General features: G+C 40.6%; 1 protein-coding gene and 1 long non-coding RNA gene across 2 annotated transcripts in view; one reads left to right on the top strand and one right to left on the bottom strand.

Moving 5' to 3' along the window:
* Positions 1 to 14592, bottom strand: part of LOC139624680 (uncharacterized) — a 146048-nt gene that overhangs the window by 25246 nt on the left and 106210 nt on the right. The gene's annotated exons all lie outside the window — the stretch shown is intronic.
* On the top strand, positions 394 to 12689 carry mrpl1 (mitochondrial ribosomal protein L1). The gene is made up of 9 exons (XM_071483973.1): positions 394 to 515; positions 1694 to 1802; positions 2051 to 2318; positions 3936 to 4019; positions 4397 to 4468; positions 6257 to 6368; positions 6529 to 6629; positions 7554 to 7635; positions 12532 to 12689. Exons 1-9 carry the CDS (start codon positions 485 to 487, stop codon positions 12633 to 12635), a joined length of 963 nt encoding a protein of 320 aa, XP_071340074.1. The 5' UTR covers positions 394 to 484; the 3' UTR covers positions 12636 to 12689.

The following is a 14592-nucleotide window of genomic DNA, read 5'->3' as shown; positions in this document are numbered from 1 at the left end:
TTATGCCCCACTTTAATGGAATCCTATTGCGAGCAACGCATTTTCTGTATTATTTCAAACTAGTACTACCAAACTCCATTCAAATCTTTTAATGGATATTATTTAGACAGAAACATAGACTGAAGCCTGCATTGTTTCATGTTTTTTTTTAAATTTTGAAAGCGAATGGAAAATTCGGCATACATTTGGTCCACCAAAAACAACAACAATAATGTTAATCAAACTGTGATTACAGTTGGAAATGACTAAATGTTACTACAAGTCAAACATTTCTCAAAACAAGTTAAGACTGGTATTAAAAAAAATATATCCCGAATATGAGAGCAGACCCTAACAATTCCACCTTTATATTGTTTATTATTATGCTAGTTATAAAGAGTGTAACTATAGATTATCCATTTCTGAAAGGAGCTATGGTTTTGCCGCTGGTGCGGAACTGTTCAGAGCGCATCGCTGTTTCCACACGGACCACAGGTATTCAGACATGGCAACTTGCACGCGGACTGTGTGGAAAGGTCAGCTGTTTTTTTGTGAACCCTGCTCTGTTGCATCTGACAATAAAACCTGTTCATGTATTTGCTAAGAGAAATAAATACCAATTCTTCAATTTCTTTTTCGTTAACGGGAGGAACAGTCGCAGCCTGTTAGCTTGCCCTCGTCTCCGGCTAGCTCTCTTACGGCTACAGACCGCAAATATGTGTAATTCTTACTGCGTCCTTGTGTATTTAATAATTGCACAAATGGACCAACGTTGCTTGTGATTATATCGCAATAATTGAGTTTTTTGTTGAATTCGGCATTAATACAAGCAACAAGGCAGCTTGAATTAACCGAAATGAACAGTTTTTCGATGGAGTCGTCGGTCCCTAGAGCTAAAACACGTAGCGGTGGGCGGCGGCGAACTTTAATTTGGTTAAATTTAAGTTATGTTTGGTGGGTTATGTTTATGCCGAATTGAATAGTTAATATGAATGATTCAATCAAATTATTTAAATACTGTATAATATGTGTCTTTGCTTAAAAGTAAGGTCGTCTTTAACCGTCGGATTTCTGAACGAAGTTTCGGGGGAAACGGTCCATGTCAGGGCTGCTGTGTTGTGAAGATCCACACAGTTGAACATAGAAGTTAAAGAACCAAACAGAACTTATGCAGAAAACTGTATCTTCATATTAGCTCAACTAAACCCTGGTACACAGCTATGATCAGTCTCTGTCTGCTCACCACTACCAACACAACAACACAGCGATTTTCCCATTAAAAAGCGATTCACCTCATTGGCTTTTTCATCCTGCACACAGTCATTGCAGCTGTAACAGACACAGATGTACAACCACACCAACATGAGTCAGCTTTTCCTACCACAGATCCTTGCAGGCATCCCGAGATGTATTGCTCATAATGAACAGAGGTGTAAGTTAAAATTTAAAAGTAGCTCTGGGGGCATGTGACCTTCTTCTGTGAACAGGTTCAGACAGGTTTCAGGTTTGGAAAGCACACATTTGTCTTGCAAATCAACAAGCTCACACTGACACTTTGATAAAATAATATTAGCACAGGCAAATGTTAGCAAATTATTCCAGTATCATGCAAATCGCATAACATGAACATCTATGTCCAATACAACAAGTGTGTTTTATAATATCAGAGAAAATATCAGAGAAAACTCTGATATGTTTTTTTTCTCTTTTCCAGTTTTAGCAGGATGTCAGAGGCAGCTGCTGAGCGCCAGCGGTCCCATCTACACCGGTGTCTCACAAACTGCACAGAGGAATCTCCCCGTCAGGACTTTTGCGGCTGTCAGGTAAGTTTACAAACTCTTTAACAAAAACCCGACTTAAAAGATTTTCATACAGACACTTTTTCTGTCTTTGGAGATGGTTTTCGTCTTCACCCTCCAACAGTTTGGCACATTTAGCCAGCAGAACCGGTTTGTCGTTGCCTGAGCAGATAAAAAGTTTTGTCATAAACCATAAAATCAAGACCTGACAGAGGAAGAGGCCCAATGAACCAAATGTTTTTCATTTTAACATCTCCCATATCGTTTGTCAGGACACTAAAGAAAGACAAGAAAGAGGAGGCAGAGAAGGAGGAGAAGAAAGAGAAGAGGGTGATCGATGACACAAACAGACACAAGCCTTATGGCAAGACGGCGTGGACACCGGTGGATGATGTGTACATTCTGAGGTACTACCCCAGGACCGTCTACCCCGCACTGGACGCCATCGACCTGCTGAAGAAGTTCCAGGTGTTGGACTTCGCTCCTCGCAGTCAGCCTGTGTACATCGACCTGAAGCTAGACATGAAACTGGAGAAAAAGGTAACGGCATCGACACAGGAGCTGCTCTCTTTGCACGTGTTAGTGAACTGAAGTCCAAGTCAAGAACTCTGGAGTGATGTTATTGGTATTTCGCCTATCCTCACTGACTTAAACGGAGTGAACAAAACGATAGGAACACTTGTCCATGTACAGTTCAGCAGCACAACACCAGTCTCAACAAACACTGAACGTTACGAACGAGGAGTTTATTGCAGGACTTACTTGTATCTGTCGACGTGCTTGCAGCCTGTTGCATTTGCTCCTGCTATTTATTAAGTGCAATCTTAAATTGTGTAATTACACAATACATTGCTTTTATATTTATACTGTAAATTTGTATATTACAGTATAAGGACATATTTTACGTTTTATGTTTTATATTTTATTTTTTTATCTATATAATCCTATTTCTTATTCTCTATTCTTCGCTGATACATTTCCATTCTTGAGGGAGCAACTGCAACATAACCTGATTTCCCCCTGAGCATCAATAAAGTATTCTGATTCTGGTTAGTTTTAGCTTGGTTTACATAATAAACAAGCAGCTGAGTGGAGGTGTCCTCAAATAAATAAGATGCATTTAGGTTAGGAAGTGAAATTGTCACATCATCCCAGGTTCTGGATGCTCAGAATAGAAGAGGATGTCTGATATCGGTGCCAAAGTGTCTGTTAGAGACTAACTTTAACAGACTTGGCAAACTTGTTCAGCTTTTTTCTTTGGGTACTTTCCCACTCTAGCTGTTACTGCTGTCACCTCGCCTCCACAACTCAGAGTGATATTTACAGCATCAAGCTTTGCAACATGAGCAGTTTTGGTTACTCGGCTAAAAGCAGCTCGATGCAGAGGAATTAAAAACCTTGTGAGTTTGTTTCCACATCGCAGGACTGTGGAGCTGCTGTGAGGTCCAGACGGTCCACAGGAGACACACTGCGTTTCATCAGTCTGTCTCCACAGAACTCTGCAAAACCAATGTTCCTATGCATAATGAATTCCATACACTCCAGAGAAATTAAGAATTAAAGTTGTGGTGGAATAGATTTAATACTTGATTACCAGTGATTGACGTCCTCTTTTTCTATGTTTCCACCCGGCGACGGTCAGAGACGGAGGCATATTATTCTTGGATTGTCCGTCTCTCTGTCACATTCTCATGAGCACAATATCTCAGTAACGCCTCGAAGGAACTTCTTCAAATTTGGCTCAAACGTCCACTTAGACTCAAGGATGGACTGAATAAATTTTGGTTGTCAAAGGTCAAAGGTCAAGGTCACGGTGACCTCACAAAACGTGGTTTTTGACTTGTGAACGTAGTGTCTCCGTAATGCCGTGAGGGAACTCAAAGATGAACTGATTAGGTCTTGGTGGCCAAAGGTCAAAGGTCAAGGTCACTGTGAACTCACAAAACACTTTTTAGCTCTGATTCAAGACTTCACACAGCAATTATGACAAAATTTCACACTAATAGTTAATATTTGATATGACTCTGGCTAAACAGGGATGTACGACAACCATGAGGCGGTAATTCTAGTTCTTCTGTTTTCTCCCAGACCTCTTATTTGTCTGGAGCATGTTACATGTTGATTACTGTAATAATTGACTTGTTTTTCTTCCAACAGAGAAGAGTCGACGCCTTCGTCAGCACCGTGCACTTACCTCACCCCTTCAAGACAGACATGAACAAAGTTTTAGTTTTCACTGAGGTAAAAACTACATTTCTTTTCCTCCCCTTCAGCCACACTGAATCTTAATTTCATAGCTAATTGATGTCTGTTGTTGATGAATTGTTTTAATATTGTCCGAGCATGATTCAGATGTGCAGCAGCACCTTCAGTTTGTCACCCCACTTGTATGTAATGAATGGGCCCGGGTAGGAGTTGTTTTGATCCCAGAAACCTTCACTGCGAGAAGAATTTGATTAATATTCCTGTCAAGCAGCACAGGTTGTGGGGCTGTGACTTAAGGGTGCATTTTAATGAGCGTAATGAATGACACTGGTGCGATCTGCCAGACTTTGACACACCCGAATCAGATTGAAATGGGTAACGTTGCCTCTGTCTTTTGTGTTTTTTCTCTGCAGGATCCTAATCAAGTTAAAGTTGCCCAGGAGAGCGGAGCCATGTTAGCTGGAGGAGCAGAGCTCATACAGCCGGTGAGTTGGTGCAACAGAGGTGCATCATGTATTTAAGTCCAGACAGAGTTTATTTTATTCTCTCTTCATTAAACGAATCAAAATCAATTCAAATCACATTTATTTATAGAACACGTTTAAAAAATAGCAAACAGCTGACCAAAGTCCTGCACAACATCAGGAAAACACAATCAACACACATTATTTACGGTCAGTGTATTACCTGCAGTAGATTCAGATCAGCTCCCAGTTTGCAATCATATATATATATATATATATATATATATCAATATTGGAAGAATATAAATATTGTGATATTGTTTTCAGCTACATGATCCAGTCCTGTTTGCGATTACATTTTTGAAGGGAACAGGATCTGCAGAGTTAATTCTCTGTGTCAGACACACTCGCACCTCTGAGCTCTGCAGTTCAGGCTGTAAATCCCTGATCCAAACCTTGTCTACAGCAGACTGTGTGTGGACAGACACTGACAGAAGACTGCAGCTGTTCTGCTGATGTGCTGCCTCTGCTACGTGGTCAGTGTAGATAAAGTGGAAAGGCACCTCGGTGGTAGTTCTTCAGACTGTTTTTCTTTTTCCCGTCGCTGCGTTTGTGTCACACAGGACTTGAATTCAACCATTAATCAATCCCTTTACTTGTCCCCAGAGAACAACTGGATGCACAGCAGTGAAACATGAGATAAAAAGACAAAGTACACAAACACATCATATTGACAAAAACAAAACAGACAAAAAAAAAAAAATCATAAATTAAATTGTGTCACTCTTTCCTCACAGAGTCAAGTTGAGAGACTGCAGAGTGTATGAAGGATTTTTTTGTGTTTATTTTGGCCATTTTGAAATTTCAAACATTAGAAATAGTTCACTGGCTACGTCCAGAAGGTGGACAAAATATAGACTTAAAACTAACAATAATAAAAATACTAATTTACTGTTCCAAATCTTAACATGTTTCATTGTTCATCTTCAAGACTGTAGTTTGTTTTGTTGTGAAGGAAAGTTCCCTTTAATGTTGAGTCTCCATCAGCTAATGGTTCACCAGGATCTCATCTACTCTGAAGCTCAGCTCAGACCTGGTGTTAACATCATCTTCAGTGATCCGATCACAAGTGGTCAGCTTGAAGTTCGTCTCTTCACAACCTCATTTAAAATGCGTCTCCACATGCATCTCAGTGACCACTCGTGATTGGATCTCACTTTTTTTAGCCAATCCGACTGTCGGGTCCATTGTCAGTGTGTTTGTGTGTGAGTGTGTGTGTGAGAGAGAGAGGGAGCAGGGCATGGAGGGGTGGAGTGAATCGATGCTCTGCACACAGATCTAATGAAATCACATTTTAGCCATTTGAAATAAAAAAAAATTTGAAAATTTGAAATTTTCACCTGAACTTTGAGCTGTCTACCTGTGATTGGATCACTCAGGACAGATGTTAACACCAGGTCTGAACACGGGCTGAAGTCATGTGTGCAGAGGCATCTACACAAGTTAGCACCTGCTGCTACAAAGTTAGCAGTTTGCAGCAGCTTTAATAAAGATCTGACAGGTTTTTAAAAGCAGAGGAGTCAGAAGCCCGATAGCCGTTCATTTATTTACTGGCAGCTGAAATCATTCAGATAATGTGAAATTTGTCAGAAAATCAAACAGGAAGGATGAATTAAGTTGATTCTCGTGCACATACACATCAGATTCCACAGTTCAGACTCTTCCTCTGTTTTTGTGTCTGTCATTAACCTCGCACCTCGTCTTTTCAGTTTAACTTAATCTGATCTGTTTTTTTTTTTTCATTTCTAGATTTTAGATGATGAGATTTCAGCAGACTTCTACATAGCAGTTCCAGATATACTGCCCAAGATTTTACAGCTGAAAAACAAACTGAGGAAGAAGTTTCCAAAGAGCAAGAGAGGTAATCTGAGGGTCACTGTGCTGTGTCCTTCCAGTTTAAAACCTGCTTTATTCACAACAGTAAAAGCTGTTTTTATATCAGTCTGTGACAACAAGGATTATTTCTCTTTTCTCTTCTCGTGCTGATCACTTCTTCTCCGCCTCTCTCTGATGACTCCCAGGCTCCGTTGGCATGAACATTCCCAAGATGCTGGAGTTGTTTAAAACGGGTCATGAGTACAGGGTGGAGAGCGACTGCTACGTCAGGACCCAGATCGCCATGGTATGTCACAACCATACATGAGATGTGATTATTATGACAGTTAGAGCTGCAGCGATTCATTGATTAGTTGTAAAATAATCTGCAACTATTCTGATAATGAATTAATCGTTTAAGTGACACAGAAAATGCTGTTTTCACCTTCGCAAATATGAAGATTTCCTTGTTTTAGATCATATTACCTGAATGTTTCTTTGGGTTTTTGACAGTTATTTAGATGATAATCAGGTTAATTGGTAATTAAAATAATAATGAGTTGCAGCTGTAATAGCAGTGACAGCTGTGTAAAGACGTGAGAGGCTGTCTGTCAACAGGACCTGCTACTTCACTGTCCTGGGAAGAGGCAGTTCAACATTTTAAATGTTCAAATCAGCCAAAAGCAAAATCTTGATTAAACATGTATAAGTTTGTTTCCCCAACAGGAAACTGAAACATTACATCTGTGCACTCTGAGGAGGGCTGTGGGAAATGTTAGGGCGTGTTTAGGCATTTTTTTTTTATAGTCATAAACATTTTTTTGGTCCCTGTGTGTGCGACTACATTTCAACTTCCATTATGAAGTAAATTTAATTTCCAAAAGCCAGTAGAAGAGTTTTCAGTCTAATCTTAGATTTAATATGTTTTGTACCATCCTTGTGATGAGGAAATGCAGAAAACATAAAATAATTCCTCATTTATGAGAAGGAACATGACGACAGCTGTTTTTGTTCCCAGGACTAACACCAGCTGAGCTAAATACACTGAAGTTCACATGTTCACAGGCTGCACATAATGAATGTAGTTGTATTTATTCAGGGAGTAAAACTTCACGCAGTTGACAGTAGAGGTGAAACAAACATTTCAGCCAAAGACAGGAAAAGATATTCTGGTATAAAAAGACATTTTGTTTAAGTTACTGTAATAAGACTGTATTTCTCCTCCGCTCAGCTCGACATGCCCACAGAACACATCATGGCCAACCTGCGGACCATCCTGACTGATGTGTGCTCCCACCGGCCGGCCGACATGGGTACGTTCACTAAAACCATCAACCACAGCTCCAGAGTTTAACCACTGACACAGAATCACTCCAGGGCTGCTGCTCCTTCTGTCAACAACTGATGAGCTCTCAATGTCTGACAGCCCTTCAGAATAAAATGGCACATCGTTGATTGATTTTTTTTTTTAATTTGTTACAACGGTTGTTAGAGAGGAAAAGCCTTCAGAAGGTGACAGCTTTTGTCTGCTGGCTGGTTTTGGTTTGATTTCCCTCTCTGGTTCAGTTTACAGCTCTGTAGCTGTAGACTGATGCAGACAGCAGCCAGGTGTTTTTTTTTTTTTTCTGATGCATTTCCTCAAATAAGTGCAGACTGTCCAGTCAGGTTTCCTGAAATTACTAGACTGTATCCTGACAAACACAGGGATGTTTCATTGAAAAACAAATCATGTTTTCAGACAGATAAGAGTCAACTGACAGTTTCCCAATGAAATTATGATTCTGTACTTTAAATGAACATGTTTATAAGTTAAAGGTCCCATATTTTACTCTTCTCCTGTGTTTTGTTTGACGTGTTGATATCCAGGAGATATATTTGTGGTTTTAAGGACCAATCTTCTCTCTGGAGCTCTAGTAACAACAGGTCAGTCAGCCAATCAGAAGAGAGGATCTGAGCCCCTCTTCTGATTGGCTAGCTGTTTTCTGAGTGGTCCAATAAAAGATATAGCAGATTTCAGGCAAACACTCAGAGAATCCAACTCCTGTAAGGTTGTATGGTGGGTCCAGGTGGGCGGGGCTTGGGGTGTGGCTGAGGGCAGTGACTGCTTTGTTGTGACATCACAAAGTTCCAGAAGTCCTGACGGCTGGTTTTAAGGCTCAGTTTCTGAATACAGGCTGTGTGCATTTCTCTGTGGACTGAGGCTTTGATACTTTCACAGTATTAATATAGAACCTAGACCTGCTTTATAATCACAAACACATGGACATCTACCTTTAGACTGGATGGGACCTTAATACACAGAGCTGACCCTCTGCTATGACTTTTTTTTAAACACATGAATGGATTTACTAAAAATCTCCTTTGGATGTACTTTGTCAACTGCTCCAGGAGGCTTGGACCAATATTCAGTAATATAGGATATTGCAATATTTTACGCCATATATGATATTTTTCATTATATCAAAATAATATTGTGATAGTATCATATATTAGGTCTTAAGTGAATTGAGATTTAAAATTTTGGCTTTCACCCAAACCCTAACCCTACATCCCAGGCATCAACTGCACTGCTTTCCGTTCATTCATTCTTGTCAAAGTTACATTATTGTTATGAGGTTTCAAATCAGTCTACATTTAGACTGCACTACCACACAACAGTTTCAAGGGTCTGCTTATTTCCATATTGTACTGGAAGGAATGGGAACAGCAGGCATTCAGAGATAAAATATAAAATATACACAATTTCTTTAGTCGAAGAATGAAAATGGCTCCAGTTTGTTCTTGTGACGCAGTCAGTTCTCCCTCCAGTGCTTATATGAACTGAGCAGAGAAGCAGAGTCAGAGGAGTTCATTCATTTCTCTACATTTTCTCCACTTTCCCTTCAATAATAAGATGCAGAGTGTAATCATCTGCTAATGGACCCTCATTAGAGCGAGGCGTTTAAATGATCTAAGAAGTAATTGATTCTGAGCTGGCTAAATAAAATGTCATTAACGGTGTGCCCACTGAAGTAAACTGCACAGCTTTCAGAAACACTGATTGTGGACGCTTTAAAACCAGTGGCCCTTTGTAACCTGGAACTTCTCATCAAGAACGCTTTACTTTCCCATTCATCTTGAATCCCTCTCGAGGGCCACGTTGCCATTTAAACATGTGTCTCCTCAGCAGAAAACTAATGGTTCTCCTCTTAGTTTTACAGCCATTTTTCATCAAGTCTTACATCAACTCTAACCGGTTGAAGGCTGTTTACACACTGGTTTCATTTGTTTGAGGCTGTTCTCAGATGTGTTTACTGTTGTTTTGTGCTGTGGTCTGTGGTGTTATTCCGTCGTCAGAGTGCAGCTGTTTGCCACAGCTGGCAGGGAACGAAACTGGTGCCTGTTTTGAAGCATGCAGGAAAAATGTGGCAAGCTATGTGTCAGGAAAATGTGTTCATATCGCCACATTTTTAGGCAAATAGCTTCCAGACTAGGATTAAAACCTGAGTGTGAAGGCAAACAGAAATGATGCACGATCTCAGACTAATATGGTTCTGGTATTCATCTCCACTGCATTTGAGGAAGCATAAAGTGACAGTGTCACGCATTTTTTTGTGAAATCATTCACCATAAACAACAGCAAACAGTGAATGTATCACTAGTGATACGACTAAAATATAACAAGACAACTTCAGGCTTTAAGGCTCAGTTTCTGAATACAGGCTGTGTGCATTTCTCTGTGGACTGAGGCTTTGATACTTTCACAGTATTAATATAGAACCTAGACCTGCTTTATAATCACAAACACATGGACATCTACCTTTAGACTATGTGGAGCTTTACATTGAGAGATGTCTTGCTAATTACCAAACAAACAAATGAAAAGGGACTAAAAAAAGAAAACTAACTGGGCTGAAGTGATGAAACTTGCTGATGAAACGTGCTCCGGACCAGAGGAAACCTTCAGCAGGTGTGTGACTGCTCACAGCAGATGCTTCTGTTTAAATGTGCTCACAGTAAACTTGAGGGTGGTGCAGTCGTAGTCTGATGATGATCCCTGAGGGACTTTTCCCCTTTAAGAGTGTGAACGCTCTGCTGAGCCGCCGGGCTGTGCCACAGGAACAGAGTGAAACGTCTCACTCAGTGTCTCGTTCCTCGCTCTGTAATTTTCATTGGCGAGCAGCTTTTGGCGATGAAGGCGGCGTGTCGAGCTGAGCCGAGCCACCTGGGCGCCTGTGAACTCTGTCGGCAGAGAGCTCTCTTTGAGTTTGTGCCAGCAAACATTACGCAGCAGTTTAACATGGACTCGAGAATTTAATTACGTTTGCACCCACAAGTCAAGGATCAGAAGATTTGAATGTGTGGAATACTTACTGTTAACTAGATCCAGCTATGTTAAGAGCTGAGTTTTGTTTTTATTGTTTTTTTTCTATTAACATCATTTGAACAAAAGCTAATGGCTGCACCGTGAGCAGAAACAAGAGGAAACTTCACAGTTTGAGAAAAGAGAGCGTAAATGCATCATGTGGGTGAGGGAAAGTAAAATCCCAGGGGTCTTACAGGAATTATTCATGACAGGGGCACAACTATTTGCTGATAAATAAAGACCTGAATGCAGAAAACAGAAGACAACAGGGGAAGCGATGCTGAAATACGTACGAGAGAGAACTGGAGAGAGACTGCAGGGAGTTTGTGCTTTTATTTATGTTTACAAATAAAAGAAAGAGAGACGGAGAATGTGTGGGCGACAGAGATTGAAAGAATCTGTTTAATATAATCTCATTCAAATTTATGCTCAGTATTATGTGTGTTAAAAGTTTTCAAACTCCTTATTTTATTCTATTCAGCTTTGTTCTCCAGGGAGACTCTGGCCGTTTTATCCTCTAAAGAACTCACATGTTTTAGAGCTGGTCCATGTCAGTGTGTGGACGGGTTCACTGGGACGACAGCGGCCTAATAGTAGACGTTGGATATTGTTCAGTCTTCTTCACTTCAGTTATGATGGAAGTTTCTCCTTGAAATTTAATTTATTCAGTAAATGTGTTGGGTGGGGTCGAGTATCAGTTGGGTTCCAAGTGCTTTTACTGACCGAAAGGTGTCTCTGCAGCAGGGAGGGAGAAAAAGCCTGATCAGAGCCTTTGATCATGTATTTTCTGACATGAGATGGAAATTAGGAAACAGAAAATTCTTATATTCCTCAAACAAACTTTAACAACACAGTGCTCCAGTGGTTGTCACCTACTGACCCCTGACCTGAGTTCAAATGTAGAGTTTCAGCATTTTCGTATAACTCTGCAACATTTAAAGGTCCCATCCAGTCAAAAGGTAGATGTCCATGTGTTTGTGATTATAAAGCAGGTCTAGGTTCTATATTAATACTGTGAAAGTATCAAAGCCTCAGTCCACAGAGAAATGCACACAGCCTGTATTCAGAAACTGAGCCTTAAAACGAATTGTCAGGACTTCTGGAACTTTGTGATGTCACAACAAAGCAGTCACTGCTCTCAGCCATGCCCCAAGCCCCGCCCACCTGGACCCACCTTCCAACCTTGCAGGATTTGGTTTCTCTGTTTACCTGAAATCTGCTGTATTTTTATTGGATCGTATAGAAAACAGTCAGCCAATTAGAAGAGAGACTCAGAGCCTCTCCTCTGATTGGCTGACTGACCTGTTGTTAGCAGAGCTCCAGAGAGAGGAGATGTAAAAACCACAAATATATTTTTGTGATGGAAATCAGCACTTCAAATAAAAAACACAGGAAAAGAGTGATGTATGGGACCTTTAAATACAGTTTCAATCTACAGAATTCTTACTCATGGGTTCGATAAACAGTTTTAGTCTCTTAAGGAAAAAATATGTCGGTTACAGGATGATAAATGCAAAAATGTTGGTGTTTTGTCTCTTGTTTCACACCTTTATGAAATTAGCATTTTACTCAATCACTTAATTAGAGCTACAATTAACCAGAAGTGATAATAGATTAATCAATGTTGAAATTAAATTAATTAATTAAATTTATGCCCCAATACCAGAGGGAAAGAGCAGCATCCTTAAAGAAATGTTAGCTGAATGTAAAAATATTTTTGTTGGCTTTACAGAAGCTCATCACCACTCTTCTTCATCTGTTAGGAAACACGTTTTTGAGATTCCTCTCCTCCCTCTTTAATCACATTGAAACAAGCCGGTCTGGACCTTAATGATGACCCTGTTCTTCCCTTTTCTCTCCTCAGGACCTTTCATCGAGCGAGCCATCATTGCTAGTCACACCAGCGAAGCCCTGTGGTTCAGGAGTGAAGACGTCTTACAGAAAGCAGCAGAGAAGAAGGACGAATGAGTCGTGTTTCAGATTGTATATAATCAGTGTAGTGAATAAAGTATTTGTTCTGGGTTTGTCTCCCCAGTTGTGCTGCCTATTGATTTAAAACATCCTGCATGAGTTAAAGGAGGACAAAGCAGACAAGGTGACCGAGACAGGACCCGCAGGAAACCACGGCCCATAAATCAGCTGATACTGTTACTGTTTTACAGGACGTCTGGAGGTCCATAAAAGGCCTAAAAAGGCGTCGTGTGTGTTCTGAATTAATCCTTGTAAAAGTCTTAAACTCTTTACCGTCTGTCGGAACAAGTTCAGTAGCAGCGTGTCATGTTTACTCGTGGCCTGTTTTCTTTTTACCTTTCAGTTTGAAATCTGTTGCTGTCACAGTTTGTTTTTCCTGCTAAGACCTTGTGCAGGATCTGAACCCTGTCCAAATGTCCTTGAGTATGATTAAGTACAGTTTTAAGGAAAAAATTCACTGATCTGAGTCTTTATCTTGGATGAATTCATGAAATCAAAATGCTGCAGCATACAGAAATATTTTGGATGATAATGTTCTGACTTTGTGACATCAGTTTGTTTTTGTGTCTATCAAAACCCCCCCTGCACAAAGCTGTGTCCGTACAGAAAGGGTTTTCCCAGTTGTGTTTGGAGTCCTGATCTCAGCCAGGACTGGATTACCAACTGGGCAAAGTGGGCAACCGCTCAGTACAGGTTTAATCTTGTGGAGGGACTTTTTTTTAAGACAGTTTTTTAATTATTATTTCAATAGTTTTGGCATTTTTGCTTAATGAGCTAAACAAATACTCATTTATCAAAATGGTTGCCAATTAATATTATGTGAACCAACTAATCAACCCCAGCCATGCTTGGGGAAATAATGAAACTGCCAGGTATAGCACGGGTCAATAGCCCCCCCAGAGGGTCAGTCTGGCCAGACCTCGGCCCCTGTTCTTTGGGAGCAAATCCCTGCAGCCAGGTTCAGAAATCTGGTGGAAACCCTCACACCAGAAGAGTGGAGGCGGTTACAGCAGCACGACTGCAGGTGCTGTCTGCAGCAGGTGTAGCTCAGGTGCAGCGCTGCCCTCTGAACACCAGGAGGCAGTGTTGACCCAGGCTGCTCAGCTGACCCCTGCAGACATGCACTGAGGGCTCCCTGCCACCTGTTGCAGCTGAGATCGTTTACACACACAATTCACATCACAGCTCATATGACATGTGAGCCTTAGTGAGCATGTTCATTGATTTGTGTATTGAGATGCACTCTCTCATAATTAATAAACTGTCCTGCAGCCGCTGCTACAGCTGGATGGCTCCTGCTGGTGTTTAAAAAAATATTGAAGTCTTCCCAGATCTGAGGGAAACAAACGAGGCTTTAAAAGTTGCTGAAAATGACTGAACAGCACTTAAAAAGTTCTCAATAGCTCACCAGTCAAACCCAGACTCTGACTCAGCGTTCACATGTAGAAGGAAAGAAAAGATGGAGATTTATGTTGATGTAGCATCATCTGAAGGGATTTCACAGGGATTTCCTCACAAATCAAACCGAACCCTGTGTGATGTCTTAACTCTAAAACAAAGAAAGTTTAGCTTCAACTGACCCCAATTAATATTAATATCTACCCTGTTAAGGCAAAGATCTGCTCTTACAAAAGCCAAACACAGCATTATTTCTGCACTAAGTTCCTGAAAAGGTATCACAAGATATTAAAGTCCCCAAACCACGGGGAGGGAGGAGATGTCTGTTCAAACTGTGTGTGCTGAATTAGCAGCACACAGCCAATTAAACATCCATCCTCTGATGCTGTGCAGGTTGATAGTCAGTATAAGATGAAGATAAGTTTTTATTGGTCCCCATGGGGGAAATCAGGCTGTCGCAGCTGCTAATGTAATGCAGCAGGGAGACTATAGAAATATAAAGAGGCAATGAAAATTGTGGAAATAGTGAAAATGATGAAAGTGACTTCGACAAGTT

This window comes from Trachinotus anak, unplaced genomic scaffold (assembly GCF_046630095.1).
Source record: "Trachinotus anak isolate AG129_WGS33_773 ecotype Australia unplaced genomic scaffold, CSIRO_AGI_Tana_v1 ptg000008l, whole genome shotgun sequence".
Taxonomy (NCBI): Eukaryota; Metazoa; Chordata; class Actinopteri; order Carangiformes; family Carangidae; genus Trachinotus; species Trachinotus anak.
The sequence above is the reverse complement of the archived record's forward strand: the minus strand, read 5'-3'. Positions and strand labels throughout refer to the sequence as shown.

Coding starts and splice junctions, on each gene's coding strand:
- mrpl1 (XM_071483973.1), top strand. CDS start 485: ATGGCAACTTGCACGCGGACTGTGTGGAAAG. Junction 4,020..4,396: donor AAGTTTTAGTTTTCACTGAG/GTAAAAACTACA, acceptor TTTTCTCTGCAG/GATCCTAATCAAGTTAAAGT. Junction 6,630..7,553: donor TCAGGACCCAGATCGCCATG/GTATGTCACAAC, acceptor TCCTCCGCTCAG/CTCGACATGCCCACAGAACA.